Source organism: Pezoporus flaviventris, unplaced genomic scaffold (assembly GCF_033815535.1).
Source record: "Pezoporus flaviventris isolate CSIRO_AGI_PZ_B2104156 unplaced genomic scaffold, CSIRO_AGI_Pfla_v1 ptg000031l, whole genome shotgun sequence".
NCBI classification, from domain to species: domain Eukaryota; kingdom Metazoa; phylum Chordata; class Aves; order Psittaciformes; family Psittacidae; genus Pezoporus; species Pezoporus flaviventris.
Window position 1 is genome coordinate 25,554,698 of NW_026892579.1, and position 23,637 is coordinate 25,578,334.

The following is a 23,637-nucleotide window of genomic DNA, read 5'->3' on the forward strand; positions in this document are numbered from 1 at the left end:
GCAGAAACTGCCCACTTGATCTATTATATCCAATAAAAAGACCTTGTTTGCATTGACATCTACAGTCTTGGAAATAGATAAATGGAAACTCTCGAAATTCACATATTGATAATAGTTATCTTTACACACTTCCTTTAGTTCTGGTATCCATAATCCAAAGATACAAATAATGTTAACTAATTGAAGGAAAGCAGACCTTTTCATTTATGTAGTAGTACTGCAATGCACTGCACTGTAAAACAGAAATGGGTTGCTGCAAAGGGCTCAGGTGTCTACTAGCATGTGCCAGGCTGTCAACCTTTATGCATAGCAGGGAGCAGCTGCTCACTGGGATAGGCTCTCTGACTTCAAACAGTATAATAGGCAAAGAGTTGGTCCCCATAAGAGACTAAGGACATGAGGAAGTCATAAACTTTCGTTTGTCTGAAGAATAATACCATAAACAATTCAAAATACAATGCAAATCTATTAAATAAAGGACAGTTGGAAAGAGTTCTAGCTGTATCTCCTGACCTTGGCTGTGCTGTTTCATAAAATGTTTTTAGAATAGTGAAATGAACGCCACTGTGACTGCAACAACAGTGTGAGCTATTGACTATGTCTCTGGAGGTTACATGGGTTTCAGGTCTCTCTCACTCTATACTTAATACTAAGCATATTCCTTTAGGTCAAATTTTGTAAAGGCTTTAAATGTTGACCTTGTTTTATTGCCATCCTTTGCTTGTATTACCTGTGAAGTTTCAAATATTTTCATAGCAGAGACCTCTGATGAGATGCAGGTATTGCAAGGGTATGAATTGCAGGTATAGTGGCTATTCCCAGCTTCTATTGTCAGATAAGCAATAGTAATTCCAATTGTCCCTGATGTAGTTAATTTCAAGTAAGCACTGAGTCATTTCACCTTAATCTATTTAATGAAGCAACTAGCAGATCTATATCTGATTGAAAAACAGTATTCAGGCTGGGCAAACATAAAGGCTTTAGCACACACAGTAATTAGTGAACAATGTAAGTATGGGAGATCTGTAGCTAATAATAAGTGACTATGTGGGAAGGCATGTTTAGGGTTATGAGAAAATTACAGGGTGAGCCTGACAACAGGTTGGTGGTTCTGCTCAGTTCAAACATTTGGTGTTTTATCTTTGATAAAATATACGAGTTTACACATGCTGTCCCTGACTTCCAAAAGTTACCATAGATCTGAGATCTCAGGAAGATTTTGGTGAAGAAAGTACTTTAGGGAGACATGGTAGTGTCATATGGAGTATTTGTCATTGCAGTAGTTATCGCAAGCAGTAATGACCCGGGTCAGGTAGATTCTTGCAGTTAATGACTATCCTAGCAGTTGAACATTGCCTCAGACCATTAACTCCTCCATTAACTCCTGGCTTCACTGCCAGTCATTCTTGGCCTGCATTAACAGGTACTCATAGCTAGTTTACCAGGCTTCTCCTCTCATTCAGTGGTAGGGAGTACTACACATTCTTCAACCAGAAAAAATTTAAAAGCATGCAAGTTTACATAAAAATTCCTGGAAAGGTGATTGTCAGGCTAATGGTTCACAATCAACTTAGGCTGTAATAAAGTGGATGAGATATTTACTCATTTCCTAAGGCTTATTTTAATTTTATGAGAAAATACATGCTGGAACTAAACCATTTTTTGTTTAATATAGCTGTGACATTATAGTACAGAAAATAGCTGCAAACTAAGCTGCATTATGACAATACGTATCTGTTTGTATTTACCTGCATCCACAGCAACAAATTTTATTGTCATAATATCTGAAAATCAGTACTGCCTGAGCTCATTTAATTGCTGTTTTAAAAGGTGGGTTCAAGCACCAGTCTTTTCTGCTGTGTGGATTTAAAGAACAGTTTAGCATATTATCTGTTCCATTACATTATCTCTGCAAATCTTTCTAGAAATCTTGAAAAGGTCTAGGGTGCATAAAAGAGCTTCATTCTCATTCTGCAGAAAGCAAATTGATTTCAATAGACTCAGGATTAGATCGTAAGATAACATTTTCAAAGGTCATTCATGGTATCTGACATGGAAGAGTTTGTAACTGAAGGCAGTATTTCTCTTATTACTTCACCAGTTTAGGATCTAGCAATTGGGATATGCAGCTCTATGTACCCAACTAAAGATAAGTAAGCAATAAATCTCTCTTTCCTTGTTTTTAAAGAGATTAAGTTGATCATCTTATTTTGACAGCACAACTCAATAAACCACTGAAAATGCGGTTAACACAAAATTCAGTAATGCAGTTAGAAGAGAAATTTGATCACTTTTTTCTTTTATTTTGGTGAGATCATTGCCTTGTGGCTTCGCATCTTGATGGGGTTGATGGAAACAAGAATCAAAACCAGTCATACTAGCCGGATGTTTCAATTCTGTTCCATATAAGAGAACCAGGTACAATTCTGCTTCAATTTAAAAAATGTAGTAAAAATTTCTCGTCAGTTTTAGCATACGTCAGATTTGATTAAAGAAGAATTGAAATGGACTGTAGAACTTTTGGGAGTCCTCTGAGAAGATTTCAGGTGCTGACATGAGCAAAAGGTATTGAGGAAAAAACAAGTACTTGCATTAAGAAAAAAAGTAGATTTCTTTTATGTGGTGAGGGTTCTATGACAGATGATGTTGACAGTGAAACTTTATATAATTTCTGGCTTGGAAACAGTTGATATGGAAGATAAACTCTTTGCCCAAAGAAAACTCATCAGCACTGTATTAACAGATGGATTAGTGTGAATCTTTTTTCATGTCCCTTGAACTTCCTATAATTTGAATCATTATTCAGCAGTCATAAGTAAATGGCAATAGTCCTTAAAAATGCCTAAAAGCATAACTGTCACCTTGATTTTTAAACTTTAGAAAAATTGTCAATAATGTAAATGGCCAGAGTCACTTACCTCTACTTTCATCCAGAAGTTTGATTTAACATTCAAGAATATCAGTCTGTTACCCTGATTTGTGTTCCCAAAGCATTTGAGAACACTAATAATTATACCTGTCAGAAATCATGTCCCTCACAAACTGAGTGTTGATCATCACCTGCTTCAGAAGTAAGTGATGTTAAACACACCACCCCCAGCAGATTTGTTAAGCAGTATTTGTCTTGCTTTAAGCCTACTAGAAGTGCCTTTTTCTGCAGGCCTGCACCTGGAGAAAATGGGGATGAATAATGTCTTTCAGATCAGTGATCATCAGGCTAAGCCTGCTAAACCCCTTGGTAACAAAGGGTAGTCAAGTTCATCCAAAATAACTCAATCCAACAAGAATGCATTGTCATGAGTAGTAGCTCTAAAGGAGCCCAGGAAGCTGTGCCAAAAGACACATTATTATATTGTATTGTACTGTATTGTGCTAAGTTTCAAATGCTTGGTTTTGGTCCCCTCTGGTTCAAGAGGGATGCTGTGTAAAAATAACTGTCTGGCAATAGTCATTCCACTGTACCCATGATTAATGTGTGCACTCCACATTGCTTATTCACAGGTCTAAGGTCCAGAGGGTGATAGAAATATTCTTCAAAGTTGGTATTGATTTTTCTTATCTTTATGATATGGATTTCTTTCTTTCCCATGACTGCTTCAGACTTCTTTCTGAAGTTTAGAGCTAGCCCAGTATTTCCATGGCCCCATGACAATATATTCCTACTGTGGTGTGTTTGGGAGGTAGGTCAAGAAGAGTCCTCTGGAAACAGGACTGCTGTTGCTATGAGAGGTGTATTTACCGTATTCACATATTCATGTGTATTTACCATACCTCATTTAGAGCTCTATTTGCTCTGTCTTGGCTTCCAGATGCCCCACTTGCACAGCAGCAGGTAATTTCTGGAACAACCCAGCAGAAAGTGGGCTGCTTTATTCAAGTGGTTGTAATTACTGCAGGTCAATTATTCCTAAGCATCACCTGAGACAAAGGCTGGATACTGAAAAGAACATGACTACTTGGCACTAATTGAATTTCTAAAGATTATATTCAGTTACCAGGAGTAAGCAGATAAGACTGTAATTATTTTATGAACCAGTCTTCTCTTGCCCGTTTGAGTGTTCTTAAGATGTTATGCCTAACACAACTGAACATAGTATGAACTCACAGTATAGCAGCAGGTCCATAGGATGCAGTTCTTACTGCCAGCGTGGGCATCATTTTTTACATTAGCTGAACTAAGGTGCATCTTTTGTGTAGCATTAAAAGAAGAAATTTATTTATGTATTCAAGAGCAGGCAGTGTACACATTTATAAAAACAGAATGCTGAATGAACAGAGAGTTCCTCTGTACCCTGAGAGTTCGGGTCACAGGCTGTGGATCTCTCACTGCAGACTGCCCCAAACATTAGTTTGCCTCTTTCCTAATTAACAATTGTGTATTTTTATAGCAAGTTTTGTGATTTATATAATAAGTTTAGATAACAAAAATATTAATTTATTATTTATATATTTTTAATGATATATTTTATAAAAGATCATGTTTTTTTTGTGGAGCATCATCTGTTTCCAGTAATTTTAAATTGACATGAAATACACATCATGGACATTTTAGGTATGAGTTGCAACAGTAACCAACGGAAACAAATGTAAATTGTCAGTTATGCAGTATCCTAGTCCTTTGCAGACCTATTTGACACTGACTGTCCCTGTACTTGTACATCACCTGTCCGTTATTTTTGTATCTACATCTTGCTCTGTCATGTACCTCATCTGATATAACTTTTATCATGTTGTCTTGCAGAGTGTCTGGCCGATGACTGTTCTCCATTGAATCTTCCTGGCAGAACCACTTATTTGTTTTCTTGTCTGTATGTGCTATTCTCAGCCTACACCTTATTACAGTCACCTTCACTTAACTGCCTTTTTTTTTTGCCTTTTTTTCTTTTTTTGTTTTGGTTTGGGTATTTTGTGGCTTTCTGTTTGTTTGTTTGTTTTGTTTTGTTTTGTAAGAGCTCCTGGTCTTCTAATCCATAATTCATTGTTGGAAGGACACACTGATTGAAAACCTCTCTCTCCAGGCAGGATGGTAAATTGCTTTTCAAGATATGATTCCAATTTATCAAAGTCTTCAATTTTAACTAGATCCACTTTTATTGAAAAAACCCACAAAGATGACAAAAGCCAAATAAAGACACACAAAAAATCACAACCTTTAAAGATGATGTTCAAAATAAATATTTTAATTTGTGTATCTTTAAATGAAATTTACTGCAGGAGTACAAAACTGTGATTTTTAGAGGCTGAGTGCAGATATATTTATTGCTAAAAGCACCCCGGTGACTTATTGGAAGGGCAAAGAAAAATGCAGAATTTCAGTGGCAATATCTTGCATAGCAGCTAGGAAGATTCTGTCTAGCTTGGTGCTCACTGTTTTGCTTGCAGCAGTCAAGAAGTAGCTGGCTATGGTGTGCCTGATGCTCTTTTTTATACCTTGACTGTGATGTAGAGCCCCAGTGACGGCGTACCAGAATCTGTCTTTCTGGAGCTACTTGTGGAGCAAACTTTTTCCCTTAGAAAGATGTGTTTCTCATTTTCTTCCGTTGGTCAAGCGCTAATGAATTTCTTTCAAAATTTTAACTCACTTGGTAGGGACACAATTGAATTTTGTTTTTACAGAAAAAAAATGGTTTATTTCTTAGTCATTAAACCCACGCTTACAATAAATGCATCTGTTCTTCATTCACAAGCTGACAAAGGGTATGGAACAGCTTTTCGCACAGTAATAATGAAATTGTTGTCAGATGTGGAAGGGCTAGAAAAACACATTTTAGTTACTTTCCTAATGTCTTTCTGCAAAGACACATGCTCAAAACCACACACACATATGAAGGTCAGAGTCAAGCCTCCTGCAACTCTGGAAGTTAGTTTTCTTTGCTTCATTGTCTTTTGTTTTTTTTTCAGTTTGCTGCAGTTGTTGAGCACTTATCCTCTCTGTAAGAGTTATGGAGGCTTTAGGTAGAGAGTCACTTCACACCTTATGTGGGGATCGCCACATTTCGTGCACATATCATGCATTGTCTCATGTCCTCAGAACTTGTACCAATCTGTTAGGATGGCACAGTTTCAAGCTGGTCAGACTCGTTCTAGGAAATTAAAGACCCTGACAAGATTAGTACAAAGCAAGGATCAGGATACTAGTGAAACTTTTCCCTCCTCAGAGCAACTCATATCCACAGTTATCAGTGTGCTGGAGGCACACTGGGTTAATTTCCGCTCTATGGTGCTTTTGCAGAACTGAAGGAGCCCCTTATATATTCCCTTCAGACTTTTCAGATGATACATGCACTGATCAGGCCTCTCAAAGAGAAACTCAAATTGAACTCCAATAATCTCAACTTTTATTTGATTGTAACAAAGATATCTCAAATATGCAGAAGTTCAGGTGAAAAACTACTTTTGTCTCTCTTTGTTCAAGCTCTTGAAAATGTGATCAATAGAGGGCTGAGTGACTGTATTCAGGATCAGACTCTCCACATAAACGTTTTTATACCTACTACAGGTTCATGAGCTGTGGGAAGCTTAATGCTTGACACTCAGAGAAACAGCTTTGCTGGGCAGGTGTTACTTTTTCGTCTTCTGATTTTTAAAGACAGACAACGTGTCTGTGATATAATGTATCTAGGAAACACTCCAGTTAGCAAAACCTCATGACTAGTTGTTAAAACCCCAATCTATTCTTCTTAATAAGTGTAAAGAATTGGTAAAGCTCAAACTGCAGGTAATGTAGATTATTTTTTGATGTTGCCCAAAAGGACGGTTTGTAGCAAAGTTCCAAGCAAAACAGAAATTCTCAAAGTTTCTGGAATGTTTCATACAGTATTTGGGATACACTGATAATGACAGCTAGAGTTCAGCTTCTACTTCTTGCCAACAACCTGCCCTTACCAGAGTCTTTGTGTAAAAGAGGTAAAAAGAGCAAATGTATAGATGTATTTTCCTGACTTATGCGAGAGAAACATATACACATATAGTATAATAGAAGAGACTTAATCACTTTACATACACATCAGATATGTAAATCTATGTTTTCACTAGCAGGAGGAAAAAAAAGCTTAGCTAGACAAAAACGTTACTTTGCTTACGCTGTTGTGAATAAGAGCTCTGATGAGACCCATGGATTTATTCCAGATATATGTTGGTATAACAAAGAACAAAACCCAGCCTAAGTTGCTTAACTCTTCAAGTAAGGTGATTTACCTTCACTTAAGGTAATTTCATTTGTAACCTTTCATTTTTATTTGGGAGTAAATCTAATTTGTTCACGTGTAAAAGGGAAGGATTTTCCAGTACTCAGGAACTTGAAACTCTCAGGTAAGGCATGTCTCCAAGAATACTTGGCACTTTAGGAATCCCCAAACTAGTGTATTTCAGACAGTACAGTAGCAAATGTCACATTCCCTGCTGACCAGAGCAGACACTGCTGCTTCTCTGCTTGAGTGGGTTCCAAATTTTGCATGCCTATACCTACAACTTGCATGTGGGAATTAATCCTCAACCTGAGTATAATAGAGCTGACAGCCTTCCAGGCATCTCCAGCTGTCACCAAAATAAATGCTCCACCAGCCTTTCTGCCTGTCCAGAATTCCTTAGGCAATAGGGGATACATTTTTCTGGTTTGCATCCACCTGTGGTGACACAGATCACAGCATAGCTGCAATAAAGCTGAAGCATTCCCTGGCAAGAAGAACTCACTGGCTTGTCTTTTTCTCATTCAGGTTAATTCAGTTTTCATGAGGTTTGACTCTGACACTGTGGTTGTGTAGCATGAAGCTAAAAAGCCTGCTGGCTTCACAAATAGATGCTGCAGGTTGCAGGAGGAGTTGTCAGTCAAGTTTGGTGACTGGTGTTTCATAAAACATTCACATCCTGGAGAGAACTGTAGGTTGTTTTACTAGCTTTGATGTGGAAGTGGGACTGACTAGCATGCCACTGACTCTCATTTCATGGAGAGAGCAGAGAGACACAGAAAACAGCTGCTGAGACATCCCTTTAAAATGGTAGTAAACTTTACAGTACTTGCTCCTTAAGCTAGGAAATCAATGAATTGTAATAATTTGGTTTCTGATCACTGTGAAATTCCTTTGATGACTTGAATGGCTAAAAGTTTTTTTGGAGAGGCTCTTGAGACAACAAGGCAATTTTATCAGCTTTACTTAAGTCATCCTGTCCCTTTCCAAACTATTTTAGATTTTCTGTTTTCTGTTACAGTCACCTCAATCTTCTTAGTACATTTCCTCAGGCAGCAATTCAGCAAATAAGAATCCACAACAAAGCCCTTAGTGACTTCATCATTCTTAATTCTTCAGAAAAGGGGATCGGATATTTAATTCTTTTTATCTGCTAAATGGCTGAGTCAGTTCACTTTGTTCTCTCATCCTTCTTGTGTCTAGATAATCAGTACTACTGTCAAGAATGTATGGCAGGAAGGTCAACGGCAGATGTAGAGCCATCAATTTTCTTCAGCACATCACAGAGAACAACAGTGCTCATCAGAGAGTAACATACATCCTTCATTAGTCTTAGGCCTGAGAGGAGGATGGAGGAGTAGAGACTTCCCTCATGATTTAGAATAAAGACTTGCACTACATGATCTTCATGCTGGAGTGCAACAATGCTATCTGGTTATCTCTTCTTTGGGATCAGATGAATGAGGGTGTACAATGGGAGGATATACTGGAATTGGGATTTTTTTTTTCCCCTTCTCTTATCCAAGGGAATTACATTGTGGCTAATTGCCTCACAGCTACATGGGTCTACAGAGGAAGAAGGATGTGGAGTTAGGTGCATCCCTACACTGAGGTCAGGAGTTTAATGCTGGGGGTGAAACTACTTCAGTGCTGATAGAGAAGGACACGTTGACAGATTCCCCCTGAATACATCTCTGGCTTAGGCTGTATTCCTGGTGGAGTTTGAGTATGGGAGGGCAGCAGTGTACAGCTCCTAAAAAGCTGTGAGAAAGAATCAGTTTCTGGTAAAATGATCAAGAGGGGTCATGCCATGTCCAGGCAGTGGGCTGTAATGTTGCTGCTGGGCCATCCGTTCTGTATGATACTGCTTCTGGTTTCAGTTGGGGTAGAGTTAATTTTCTTCCAAGTAGCTGGTGCAGTGCTGTGTTTTGTCTTTAGTCTGAGAACAATGCTGATAACACACCCATGTTTTAGCTGTTGCTGAGTAACACTTACCCTGATCAAGGAAGACTTTTCAGTCTCTCATGCTCTGCCAGTGAGGAGGGGCACAAGAACCCAGGAGGGAGCAGAGACAGGACACCTGACCCAAACTAGCCAAAGGGGTATTCCATACCACAGCACGTCATGCCCAGTATATAAACTGGGGGGAGTTACCTGTGAGGGAGCAATTGTTGCTCGGGTCAGCCTGGCTATTGGTCAATGGGTGGTATTATGCATCACTTTTTTTTTTTTTTTCCCTTCCCCTTTTAATTTTATATTCTGTCCCCTTGTTATTTCCCTTATGATCATTATTATTACTAGTATTATATTGTACTTTAGTCATTAATTTGTTCCTATCTCAACCTGTGGGTTTTACATTCTCTCTGTTCTCCTCCCCATCCTGCCCTGGGAGGGGGAAAGGGAGGGGTGAATGAGTGGCTGCATGGTACTTTTGTTGCTGGCTGGGTTTAAACCATGGCACCTTCCTTCACTTGCTGTGGCCTGGCATCCTGCTATGAAATAAAAAAAAACATTGTGAGCTCTCTTCTGCTGTTGAACAAAGGAAAGTCAAGCAGTTAGCATGTTTGTATGCTTCAGACCTTGCATTTGTCATGAGTGGTGGACACAGGATCACCCAAAGTATATACTTGCTCCACCCCAGAACAGGCTCTGGTGGCCTTGAGCAAAAGATTTCTCAGCCCAGCTATTGCATTTCTCACCGCATTGTAACTCAGCTGCTGTTGGTGGGCAGCAAGTAGCTGCAGTGAGCCCAGGGCAGGAGTCTTGCTGCGAAGCCTTTGGGGGACAGTAAGATGTGTGTTCACCCTCCCCCTCAGGAACAAGAAAACAAGTAAAATGAATGAATTTGTCATTACATCAATTTTAGGTACTCCAATAGTCAGTTGTGGGTAATAGCAATATGATGCAACACTGTTATTGTCTTAAAATAATATTCCAAAATGTTTATCATCTAATATGAAAACAAATATATCACCATCCTGAAATATCATTCATACAGGCTTTCATAATTAAATTTTAGTAAGTGGTTAGCATTTTTTAAATGAAATATTTTGAAACAATGGAGAATATTTCAATCACTCACTTTCACTGTAAAAATATATCTTTCTTAATCAACAATTTAATGAATGCTTAAACCAGTCACCAAGCTTGTGTAGAAAGGCAAGCTGAAAGCTTTGTGAAAGTTGTAACTGTATCAATATTTATCCCATTAAAGACTAAAATCCATATCTAAGTTACAGCACAGGTCACAAGTAGTCAAAACGCAGCCATTAAAGAAAGATAAATATGTTCTGTTGTCTTTGGGCTGTGTGATAAAGTCAAATGTGGACACAAGCTGAGAAGCATTTCCAGATAGAGCAGCTGGTATAGCAACAGCTACTTAATTACCTGAAACACATACATTCAGGCAGGTTTCCTCAAATAATCTCACTTGCTCAATACTTTTGCCTGTTCCATGGAAAAGATCCTCAGTGTGCGAGCTGCAGCCTGTTAAATTCCAAATATTAGCTCAGGAGATCCATCCTTGCAGAACTGAAAGGATTTGATGACATGACAGCTGTAGGAGTTGGTAGTTTTTGCTCTTGTTAGCAGGATTGTAACCAATTTAGAATGCTCACGGGATGGCAGTGAATGGGTGGAATACCAAGTGGTTAAAAAAATAGTTGGACTCAGGGGGTTTGTGGGTTTACAAAGAAATTATAAATGCAGCACTGCAGGGGTCTCTTCTGAGACCTGTCCAGTTGAACACTGTCAAAGATGCAAGATAGTGCATTCTTACCAGGATTGAAGAGGACATCAAACTAGGTTGACCAGTTGGTTTGTCCAAGCTGGACTGCCATGCAAAGAGACGGGGGGGTTGGGCCAACAGCAGTCTGCAGCTGTTCCTGCAGTTTCCTGGGTTCTTTTTATTCCAGATTATTCCCAATCAGACAACATATCTTGAGGAATAAATTTTTTAGGGACTAGCTTTAGGAAAATACATCTCTCCATAAAGTAATCTGCTTAAGTCTTTGCTTGCTGACATAATAGCTGTGGCAATGGCTGGTCAAGACTGGAAGTAAATGTTGTGTACTCAAACTTTCAAAACAGTAAAACCATAAAAAAATGACCTGAAAGTCCAGGACTTTGTAGCAAAGTACCTTCCAGCTAATACCGAACACAAAATGTGCTATTGATTCAGTAGCTGCAGTGAAATCTCTGGTGTCTTCAGATTGTTGGAGTTTTCAGAGTTCTCCAGTACTTTGTGATTTTATGTGGAAGAAAACTGGAACTTGTTCTGAAGAAAACTGTCTTTGTTCCTGGTTGTCTAGCAGAGGTTGCAACCTCCTATTTAGATGCAAAAACAGGACCCTGTCTTTGGAATTCTTTCTGTGATGAAGAAAGGATATTTTCTCATTATACTGAGTTCTTAATATTGGAAGTTCTGATGCATACTTTGAAGGCTGTAGTCCTCAAATATGTTTCTTTATTAAAATGGGGGAACTTGATGATCTTGCTTTCCTTTACCAAAATTAATCAACTTCTTTATTGCTGTCCCAATTTTAGAAGAACAGGGTCTTAAGTGGCCATGGTAAATTAAAGACAATAAACTACCTCAAATCTTCTTTTAATTCAATACACATAGTGATCTTTTTTCAGAGAATAAAATTTCCATGTCAAAGTTTAATAGTCTTTTTTTCACTTTGAATACAAGTAAATATTATAATACCTTTTAATCAGCTGGTTAGTTGTCTCCAAAAGATAGCCATCAGGTTATAACTAAAGGATGGTGCTGTGGCAGATGATTCTGAACCTTTTTTGTTTTTTAAATTATGTATGATGGTAACTATGTAGAGTTGTTTCAGACCAAGAATTAAGCTTGGTTTTTTTTTGCTTTGCAGGCCTAACATAGAAAAATGTGTATTGTCCTCTTTTAGAAGCTAGCATGAGGAAGCTGGAAATTTTCCCTGTCCTTCTCATTTTAGAGAGGTTTGAACCACCACCTTCTATGTTTTAGGAAAAGGCTGGACATGAAGGGACCAGACAGTATTCCTAATACTTGTATAGCCAGAATACTTTGTGTAACCAGAAATAAGAGCATCATAATGTCAGAAGAGCACAAAATAGAAGTAGCTTGACTGTTGCCCAATAGTCAGAAGAATCTCATGGAATGAGAAAGCAAGACCTGTACCAGGTCAGTATGGCAAGCATTCGTATTCTACATCAGTTCATTTGTGGCTGAAATCTTACACCAGCTCAAAGCATAATGCTGTAATTTTCCTGGCTTCTTGAGACCTGCATGCCTGGTTGACCTGTATGTGATCTTCCAGAATGTGTTTTTTCACAGCCTACTAATACTTAGTGGCTTAGGTTGTCTTGAGTTGTGGGTCCTTTACGTCTCAGGAGGATGAGAATCTGGGTAATTGACATACAGGATTTAGAGGTCTAACAATCAATTGCAGAGAAGATGAATCCTCTCCTTCAACTGACATAAATATTCGTAAGAGGAGGAGGCAAGGTGGATTCTGAGTAAGTGATGGCAATATGTGATACTGAGGGTATCTATGACATTCATTAGAAGTTGGAAAACCTGACGTTAGACCATAATTCCATGCCTCTCTGGAATGATAGCTAGAGGCTGGATATCTCAGAGCATCTCAGAGAATCTTCCCCTGCAGCTGGAGTCATGTGTCCTAACACAAGTGAATCATTTTAAGAGCAGTGTGGGGTCCTGCTTGGACCAGAAGGGTGTAGATCTCTCTTAAGTTTTTTTAGTATCTGCAAATGTTTCAAAAACTGTAGGACATCTCATATTAACTGCATCCTGCTTCTAGTAGCAGGTAAGCTAAATTGGTCTTTAGGCTTCATTGACTATATTGACCTGCTCTCCAGGGATTATACTGGGAGTTTAGACATTAGCTCACATGTTGATGACTAAATCTAGTTAAATCTGGTCCTTAATTTAGGAGAATTTTATTGCCTTCTGAAGGCTTTTAAATTCTCTGTGCAATCAATGGCAAGATGTTAGTACTTGGAGAATGGCTGGGTCTTGCTGTGTTTCAGAGGTGCCTCCCTTTTTCTTTATGCAATGGGAAAAACGTGGACAGCTATGATAGGCTGAGTTAAATTGCCCTGCAGAGTTCTGTGCTTGAAATATTGGCAGACAGTGTTTTCATTAGAATTCTAGATATAATTAGATATAATAGATTCTACCTGTTTGTCTTTAGAAACCACAGTGAATTCTTGCTAGATTTAAGAATCTAATTACTAAAAATAGAGCTCTAATCTCTTTTTCTAATACACAGTTCTTGAGAAGAGCAGGAAATAAAGTGTTTAGGTCCAAGGGGACATCGAATAAGAAGTTGAACATACATACTCATCAATTCCAGTTTCTTTTTTACACTGTGAGGTCCTTCAGACATCGCCTTTTGCAATTTCCTGAGTCAACAGCCTAGGGACATAATGTAATAAATCATTGAACTGATGATGGGAAAAAATAATAGCTTGTTGCTGTTCTTAAAATAGGATTCTGGGAACCAGATTTTAAAAAGTATTTCAATTCCTACAGATTTGATCCACAAGAGGACATAGATTATTTTTTTGATGGTCAGCATTGCATCACATAGGTTTAGGTGCCTGTTTCCTAAGCTTGACTATGTGTTGAATGAGGTACATTATCCATGTATACAATGCACACAGACAAGTAGATATCTCATTGTATAATATTATAATGTAGATATATTGTTATAATGTGTAATCTCCAGCTGGGCTTCCGAATAGCTGCCCAAGCTAATCAACAAGAACTATTTCTTACAACCCACGTCTCTTGAAGTACAGGTGTTTAAATCTTAGTCACAGTGATGAACAGTCATGAGCAGCAGCTTTCAAGCCCTTCCCTAGCTAAGATGCCTATTAACTTAAAACTTATTTAAAGCAGAGAGTCAGGAAGTGAGTGGATGTCACTCTGAACACAGAGCTAGAGGCAGGAGGGTTACAAAAAAAACGGAAAAAAAAATGCTCACAATTCAGCACATTTTCAGGATGTGGGAAACAACCACTATTACATCCAAAAGGATTCATATAGCTCTTACTCACTTTCTGACTGTAAACCCCAGCCGATAGGGTGTAGATAACTCTCTATCCCTCTTGCTGCAGCAGTGCTACTTAAGAAACAGAAGCGGGAAATTATGATTACTTAAAAGAAGCTGCCTGGTGCCCATCTCTTCCGGAATGAGATGGTACAGTAGTTTCCATTAGAGCATTAGATAAAAAACTTAAAGTATTTTTGAGTTTTCTTTGTTTTTCTTTTTTTTTTTTTTTACTAAGTAAAAAAGGAATTTTAGAAGCTTCCTGATTGAGTTTCTCCTTTTTTTGCAGGGATCAAACAGCATAATGAGTTCAGGATTTACTGCGAATTATTTAAGAACTTGGTTAGTTAAGGAGAGAAAGGTGGTAGAAATCAGGGAAGGACTTCCACGTGAGTATGAGTACTAAGTCAGCGTGGGTTTGTAATCCTGAAAAAGAGTTAACTGTGGGACCTATAACCGTATAGTCAAGACAGGAAGTTGAAATGGTAATAGTTATTAACTGTTCCTCATACAAAATAGTGAGGTATTAAACTAGTTCAGAACAAAAAGAGGAGCACTATTGTAGTGCAGCTATTTTGAGTATTTCATTGCCACATGATGGTCCAATGCAGCCTAAGAGAAAATTTTGTCAAAATCATATAAATGGCTCCTTCTTTACAATTTTAATTGAGAAACAGAACATAGCAGTGGGAACTAGGGTTAGTAGTCATGCCTATCTTATCAGAAACTAAATTTTTCTTAGTGAGGCCTTTTTTGCTTTCCTTGCAAAGAAAGATTTTTCTAGAAAGTAAGTAGAAAATGTTACAGCATTGCACTGGTTGAGACCTGGCTCAAAATGAATCACAGCTCCCCAAACACATATTCAACTGGGTAGCTCTCTTTTTACTTCCCTCAGCATATGAGAACAAGCTTGATTGTACAAGAGATCCATATAGCACTTTTTGAGAGAGGGAAATAAAGTTGTTCGTACAAACTGCTGCTTGTGGCTTATCCAGAGATACAGCACAGCCTTGAGCTAATGCCTGAGGAGCTGAAGATCTAGTACCAATACACAATGTCTCCATCTGCTGATTGCTAACACAGAGTTTTCCATATCCTTTTGCATAATCCAATGGAAAGCACACTGCTGATGCTGTGACAGATGGATGCCTGCTTCCAAGGGGGAAGCAGACCGTTTGTTAAATCTGGTAACTAAGTACAGCATTGCCTAGCAACTATGGGAAATGGAGGCAAATCAAAGCATCAGAAAACATTTCACCTAGTACAACTTGGAGCATGGAGGTTTTTTTTTTGTTTGTTTGTTTTGAAAAGAAAATACCCCAGCTTAATCCCATGTAAAACAGTATTAGGTGATTATGTCTTACTATCACAGACGCAAATAATGTTCTCACTGCTCTCACAGGAGTGTCAGGACAGCATCTCCCAGAGAAAAGCACTGATTTACTGATTATGAAGAGATTCAGACCCAGTAATGAATGAAATGGAAAGACCCTCATCTGTTTGTGTTTTTTATTACAACTTTGCTTTAAATCTTCATCATAAGGAGTCATTAGCATTACATATATGCCAGCCTTAAGCACATGAAACTCCAAAGGTGAATCAGCAAGGCAGCACTGCTATTCTACCTCTCATCCTCTGTAGCAGCATTTAGTCTCTCTTTTCTTCTTCTTTCTTTTTATATTGCAGAATAAGAGCTGAAGTTCAATAATGACTAATTCATAGTTTCCCTCCACAGAAAATTCTGGGTTAAAATAACATCACTTTGGCAAGGGCAAATAACTTTGTTAGTACTTTAATTCCTGCAGCACCAAAACCTTGCTGCTTTGGATGCAGCCTTGCATGTGATTGCATGCAGCCTTGGATGTGAAATCATGGATATCCTGAACTGCTGTATAAGTGATCTATGGCTGCTCAGCTAGATTTCCTGTATGTACTGCTACCCTATATTGAAAAGTCCAGGCCACTTTTTGTTTAGCATTGACTTGCTAGAAAAAATCTTTTGCAGAAAAAAAATATAAGAAGAACACAGAGGAACTGCATATGGAATTATACAGTTGCCAATGTGTATTTAAACTGTTGAGAAAATGAGGCCTTTCCAAAAAAAGTATTTGCTTTTTTCTCTACACATTTAGGGAATATGTATTTTAAGTTTGTTGTTTTAAGTTGGATCAAGGTAAACTCTAGGCTGAGCCAAACTCCCTCGATACACCTTAGCACCAGCTGCAGCAGCACTGATTAGCTGAGCCCTAAGACACCTGAAGACACTTGAATCATTCTGTAACTACACCTGGAGAGCATATAAAGTAGCATAGGGCACATCAAATGGCACCAGCCAGCCCTGGAAGGCAAATGTAGGGTCCTTTGTCATGTCTGTATCTAGTGTAATGTAGGGAGTTCTGACTCAATTTTTATTTGCATATAATGTAATGTTAAACATCTCCTCAGTACTCTACCAACATTTAATCCAGTGGACACAATTTTGTACTCTCCTGCTGGACCCAGTCTGGCTTGCACCATTTCAGAGACATTAAGCAGCAAACTCTAAGTACACTGTAGCCTTTGGCTTGTGGAAATCAAGCTCTGCTTTAATATAAAGCATTAAAATCAGTAGGCAAAACCAGTGGGTTTTAGCCTGGTTTTAATATTTCTAAATACGAAATACATAAAAAAATAAAAATATCTAGAACTTTCTGGGAAGGGCAGTACAAGCGCTAAATAAAGAAGCACTGAACATCGCTGCTCATACACTGAAAGCACATCTGTGACTGCCGTGTGGCACATAAACCCCCAGGCTAGTGCTAAACCTGGATCAGCTGGGTTATTAATAACAGCACTGGGCCAGCAGTGTCTTGAGTATAGACTGATCTATCATGCTTCCTGGGTAAGTCTGCAACTTAAACTAAGCTTTCTGCAGTTGTAACTAGACCACCACTGAACAAGAGTTTGGTGATATAAAGCTTATGCAAATAATCTCTGCAGTATGATTATTGAAATACCAAGATGCTATGGATTTATATTATGTTTAGATCAATCAAGGAGGATGCTAAGGCTTACATCTGGATCCAGGGGCCTAAACTTCCTTAGTCTCAAGAATCAGAAATTTTGTAAAACATGTTCTGCTTGAGAGATGCCTACCATATTGAATGAAATCTTCTAAAAATGTGCAGTTTCTGTTGTATCATTACGTAAGTCCCTTCTAGATTAGAACTTGATGTAAAACAAGAGAAAGGTTTTTGGTCCACTATCTGATTTCAGAGGTGTGATGTTAGCAGGTTGCATAGCCAGTCTCCTGCACCAGACATAAGGGCTAGTTCTGATTGATTGATGTATTGCAATATGAAGTACTGCATCATCTAACTTCTAGGCACTTAAACTAGTTGACAGACTTGATATCAAGTTGTTAGCTAGATATTTTGTATTTCTGTAAAGATTTAGATACTGAAGCATTAAATTAGAGAAATCTGCACTCTGCATGAGATGCTCATTCAAAGCAGGCAAAGTCAGACTCCTTTTTGTGGCTTTACCTTATTATGACCTGGATAAAGGGTTTACAGAGAGAAACACTTTCCTGAGGGTTGGTCTGAAGGTTGATCCTAAGTGCTTTCTCTCAACAGATGATCTCCTTGTACCAACGTTCTGGGTTAAGTTCACTGACTTGTCTCTATTCTAGTCTTTTTTGTTCCTAAGTAGATTGGCAATCACATTTTCTGCCTTTCAAAGAGCTTTCCAGCTAGTAGGCTGCAGCATACTCAATTCTGTACAGCAGAAACTGAAACAGTTTGAAAACTTTCTGTTAGAAATATAGAATCTGAAGATTTGAGATGACACTTCATCTCTGCCCCCCCCAGCTATGGTGTAGATGAGGGAATGTTTTGAAGATCTGCATCTTGTTCTAAGCATGGAAAGGAGGATTTACTCTTTCTATTCATAATTGTTTAACTGTATTTTCAACATAAACCATGCTCTGCTCTTGATTTATAATATGAAACACACTTTTTTTTTGTCTAAAATAATTCAGAATTTTTTATCTTTACAGACTTTTTTGTTATACAGAAACAAGGCCATGCAGAAGATATAATGATTCTAAGTCAACATTTTCTTTGGGTGCTGTGCTTTAGAACTTATTTTCTATTATTTGTCTTCCTGCAACAAGATAAAAATTCTTGTAGAACAGAACAGTTGTAACAGTATTCTGACAAGTCCAATTTATACGGCGCATTGTCACAAAAGAATATGTAAGAAAATGAGGAATGGCTATCGAAATGTACTCATACACTTTTGAAACTCCTTGCAGGAGCTAGAACAACATACTATTAAAACTCTAAATATATATTCAATATGTGTGTTTTTAAATAAAACTTCATAAATATGCAAATTTAAGATAAACAAATACAGAATAAAATACACTAAGAAACTGATATGTAGACAAAGGTTTATTTACACCATACAACATTTTAAATATTTTATACACAGCTGCAGCAGAGAAAGCTACTCTGAGCTTTCCAGAGAAAACTGCAATAATAAAGATGTGAAATATATTATTCATATAAAAGTGAGATTATTACTTTATTGCATTTAAAGCAATGAAGAATGTAGCTCAACAGACATTCATTTAATGACAAAACCTTTGCTTTTATATTATAAAGTAAAAAGTGTAGTAATGGCCAAACAGACTGTTATAAACTTTAAAAACTGCATAAATATATACATTGTGCTTCATGGTGAAGTTTTTTGAAAACTAAACCAAATGAAGCTGTTACAACATGAATCGTTGCTTGAGGTTTATCTATAAAGATTACCTTACAAATCCATTCCACGGGTACTTACAACACACGATGGTAAGAATTGTACACCTGGTTCTCCACTAGCTGCACTAGTGGGAATATACTGTACGAAAAAAAACACTGACATTTGGCACAGGAAGAGCCTGACATAAAGTAGTCACAATGTTCAGACAGGAGTGTCAGGCTTCCCAAAGTCTCTTTATTGTCAGTGCAATTAATTATTTTTGTTTTGTTCAGTTTGTTTTTGTTAAACTTCTGTTTGAAAGTCACCTTCTTGCACATCTAAAGGCAAGTTCAGACACTTCTCCCATTCTGCTGGTCTGAGTTCTAAAGCATCTTTTGCCTCTGTGTCTAATACATTTATCGTTGTATAGTGTTGGTAGTCACCTGTGGTTTTGAAACTCTCCCATGGAGCCTTGCTTGGTGCTGAGTTCTCCTGAAGACCAAAGAAAGAAGAATTAAAACCGAGGATGAACTAAGGTGTTTTTCACTTATACGGCTGATTGTTAATGCGGTCTCATGAGACACAGAAGGCAGAGAGGGGAAATGGATTTGCAGGGAGCCAGGCTGGCAAGTGTTCAGCACCCTTGTGACTGTCTCTGTGAACAATCAACACTTTGGCAGGCTCCTCACCTGAGCTGCCAGCTAAACCCTTTCTTTCACAAGAGCCAATGTATGTGAGGAATGGCAGAGTGATCCAGTACCAATAGCCATCTCTTTAATAGCAGTTGTCTAGAAAAGTGGGAGAAGAGAAGGGAAAGGTAATTGAGAAGAGCTTGCTGCCTGAAATATAGAGTGGTTTGAAACAGAGATTGCCAGCTGGATTTTAAATTGGGGCAGGTGCATGACAGAACCACTGAAACCTAGTCCTTGAAAATGCTGTGAGAGTCACCTTGCTTTACAGGCTGATGAGCTCATGTGTATTAGGATTAATGTGTTGAAAGCTGTTTATTTTCAACTGAATGAATTTTTTTTTGAATGCTAAGTTTTATAAAGTAAAAGACATCATGGACTAAGACTAATTTAATTAGTGATTTCTGCTGTATAATGTTGGGTGGGACTTAGTTGCCAAACCCTATAATTTTTACTCCATCTTAGATGACTTTGAATTTTCTGCTGGATCTCTATCTTTCATGAGAGGTGCAGATCTCCTGTGTCATCACTGCCTGTATCATAACGTCGATTAAGATACTTGAGGCCATCTAAAATAGCCTAAGATGCCTATATTTAGGTACCTGGATCACTCTCTGATTCTCACAGATAGATCATTCCTCTAGACAGCTTTTATTAGCAGACCTTTCAAGAACAGAGCGCTGATGTGAGACAGAGTAAACACAACTCTTCCACTGAGATTCCCTTTGAGATTTTGAATTAATTCAAGCTTAACATGGATGGCAAATCTCAAATAGGGAGGCAAATACAGACTTTGGATGTCAGTAGGGGGAGTGAGTGAGAACTGGGTGCAAAATAACACATATCACAGCTAAAGGTTCATCAAGGAATCAGGGCCAAATTTCTGCTGGATTAAGATGATGTAAATGATGTATATCCATTGGCCTCACATCTGCTTAATATCTCTTCTTCATGTCTGAGAGCAGCTCTTCTGAAAAAGTTATAGAATACAATGATTCTAGCTCAGTTCCATTCAATATACAGTTTTCGCATTATAAAATTATATATAAATTTATTACTAATGATAATATTACAGCTAACAAATATGTCACACTAAATCAGCAGTTTTAATTAGGCAGAATGAACTATTTCCTTGCTCTCATCAGGTGTAGTCAGGGTGTTATGCATGCGTGTATGAGTGTGTGTGTATAAATTTGAGTTATGGTGATAGCAGAGTCAACTCAGGATGAATTTAATTTTTGCTTTTTCTATGGTAAATATTTATAAACCTGCTATGAAAAAGATGCAGCTTTGCAGAGACCCTGTGTGCTTTCTGGATCATCTCATGCACAGGTAAATCTAGCTGGACTTGTTTATAGTAGCTAATTTAATATCTGCTTGTCTAACTAGAGGAAAAGCCCTATTGGCCAAATTACATTAGTGAGCTGCTTTCTCTACACAAAGTCCTGTAGACTTGGTAGGCACATACAGATCTGAAATGTGTTCCCTACAGTTCAGTTACTTGTCTTCTATAATGATGTCAGTCAGTGAGTTGTGGTCTAGTTGTAAAACTTAATGAGTGTTGTCATAGGTTAGATTACTGAAAATATCCTTTGTTCTACTTTCTGAGGCTATATAAAGGTAGCACAGAGTGAGGTCTTCTTGGGAAATACACTGGATTCAAGGGACTCTTGTCAAGGATATATCATATTTTAAATATTTAAGAAGGAAAACTTACCATACTGCCTGATTTTGGTACATCCCGAAATCTGTCCAGTGTCTGAAATTTCTGATTTAACTCTTGAAACAATTCCATGTGCCTCTTTCTGGTATGCATGACCTTCTGCAAAATGAAACATAATTGCTCATATTTATAATCGAATCTGGGCTTTTTTAGGGGAAGCATTATTTTCCCCAGCATAATAAAGTAAATTGAATTTGGCAGGGCCATCTTTTCCCAGTAGACTCAAACAATGGAAGTGAATTGCACCAAGCCTTCTCTCTTCTCTGTTTAATGTTCTTCCTGTACACAAGAGGCTGGTTTTACCCCATATTTATTGTGTTGTTGAAACTAAGGGACGCTGGGTTTGTGCTAGCCTAGATGTATTTTGAAAGTGATGGCAGTTTCTCAGATGGCTATTTCTCTTGCACATTAGCAGTATTTTCTAGAATTTCTGTTTTCAGCATGGATGCTTATTTTTTAATTTCTGTAGGAATACAACAGAAGTTAGTAATGGTTCCTACGGGAATAATTTTTATGAGAGCACTAAACTTGGACATCCTGGTCCAAAATGGAAAAGCACAAAATGTTATGTCTTTTTATGACATCTTTTGTCATTCAGATCATCCTAAAATGCAGTTGGAATGACAGAGTTTTTCAATTTTACTTGATTTCTTTTTCATGGTCTGGCCAATTGGAAACCACCCTCCCTCCAGCCCATGCACAGGGCACTCTTCCACAGAAACTAATTATATGGCACCCATATGCAAGAGGTGGGGACTCCAGACAGTGCCCACAGTTAGAAGAGCCCTCAGCCTTGGCAGCTACATAGAGAGTGAAGCCAGTTTTCAAGCCTACGACTGTCAAGCATACTATGTAAGCTGTTTCCAAACAAGTTCACGCTCAGCTATGGCTTCAGACCAGCCTCTGGAGCAAAGCTGAAGGCTGCTTACTGTTCAAGCAATCTCATGGTTCTGTGGTCTAGGTGGACAGGGCACAGGAGGGATTGAGGATGTGTCACCGCAGTCCAACAGCAGACAGGCTTAACTTGGCTTTTCTTAAGCTTTTATAACTGCTTAAACTTGAGTTACAGCCAGGGCAGCAGCCAATACTGTTCATAGAAAAGATGCAGGACACCAGTCTCTATGCATGTCTACTAATTGTAAAGCCTGATTTTTCCCTGGCATTGTACATGACAAACCCTGAAAACTTATGCAGTGCCTGAATGTGACCCTTCCCAGCAAGTAACGCTTCTACCAAGTCTGTGTTGCTACCTCTTAATATGGAATGGCAGTAGCTGACCCTCAAATAATGTTTTACCAATACCAATTTTAAATTTTATCTTTTATTTTCATTCTGTGTTTATAAATCTCATGAAATGTGGCTGCTCCCTTGGCCATGCATTTCTACAGCTATGTTGTAATAGCCATATAATCCTTAATATAGCTACACCGTAACTTCAGAACTTGTTTCACTTCTGAGAACAGGAAATTGGCACCATTATTCACAAAAGAGACATGAGATACAGCAGCAATTAAAGACCTATTAACTTAACAAGAGTTGTGGGGTGAATAATGGAAACAATTTTGCAGGATTTGGTGAGGAACTCTTTGCAAAATGTAATTTAACTAAAGATAGCTGATCTAAATTTATGAGGGGAGTTTCACTTAAGTGACTTCCTAGTGATTCTTTTAAGCTATTGCTGTTATGGTAGACTTGGATATGTAGCAAATTTCATATACATAGAATTGAAAAAAGAAAGGTTCTGCCTCAGAGATTATTATTGGCTGAAATAAGGAGACATGCTCATGGGGATAAAATGGATTTGGTAGGTTAAAGTACTGGCTCTAGAAGCAGGAAATAGCCTATGACAGTGAAACAAGTGCCTCCAGTTGGAAACTTTTTAATAGAAGGCTAGGAATATAGAGAATGCTGCTTTCTGATATTTTTTCTGAATCGTGTACCCAAGAATTCGTTAAATAGCAAAGATGAATAATGCAAATGTCTTACTCAGTTCATTACATTATTCCTGAGGAGAAGCAGGTGGGAGGAGAAATTAAACACTTGCAGTGGGAAGTCTGCTAGAAAAAGGCTTTAAATTTTCTTCTTAATAGCAGAATGACTCGTATGCACACGTACCTATGGATCTTTTGGTTTCTTCGTGTTTTCCTGGCTTTCATTCCATAATTCCTACCCACTGACACCCACCTCTCCCCACTGCTTATAAAGAACAATCTTTCTTGTTCAGGTGCAGTACCTTAAGTACC

General features: G+C 38.1%; 1 protein-coding gene across 8 annotated transcripts in view; it reads right to left on the bottom strand.

Moving 5' to 3' along the window:
- Positions 1–18,674: 18,674 nt before the first annotated feature.
- The window catches only part of ADGRB3 (adhesion G protein-coupled receptor B3), a 469,027-nt gene continuing 464,064 nt past the window's right edge, over positions 18,675–23,637 (bottom strand). For all 8 annotated transcript variants that reach the window (XM_061460537.1, XM_061460535.1, XM_061460541.1 and 5 more), the window contains 2 exons: positions 21,389–21,493; positions 18,675–19,474 (listed from right to left, as the gene is read on the bottom strand). In XM_061460537.1, coding sequence (XP_061316521.1) covers positions 19,286–19,474; positions 21,389–21,493 — 294 coding nt within the window. In that variant the 3' untranslated portion in view covers positions 18,675–19,285. The remainder of the gene's footprint in view (positions 19,475–21,388; positions 21,494–23,637) is intronic.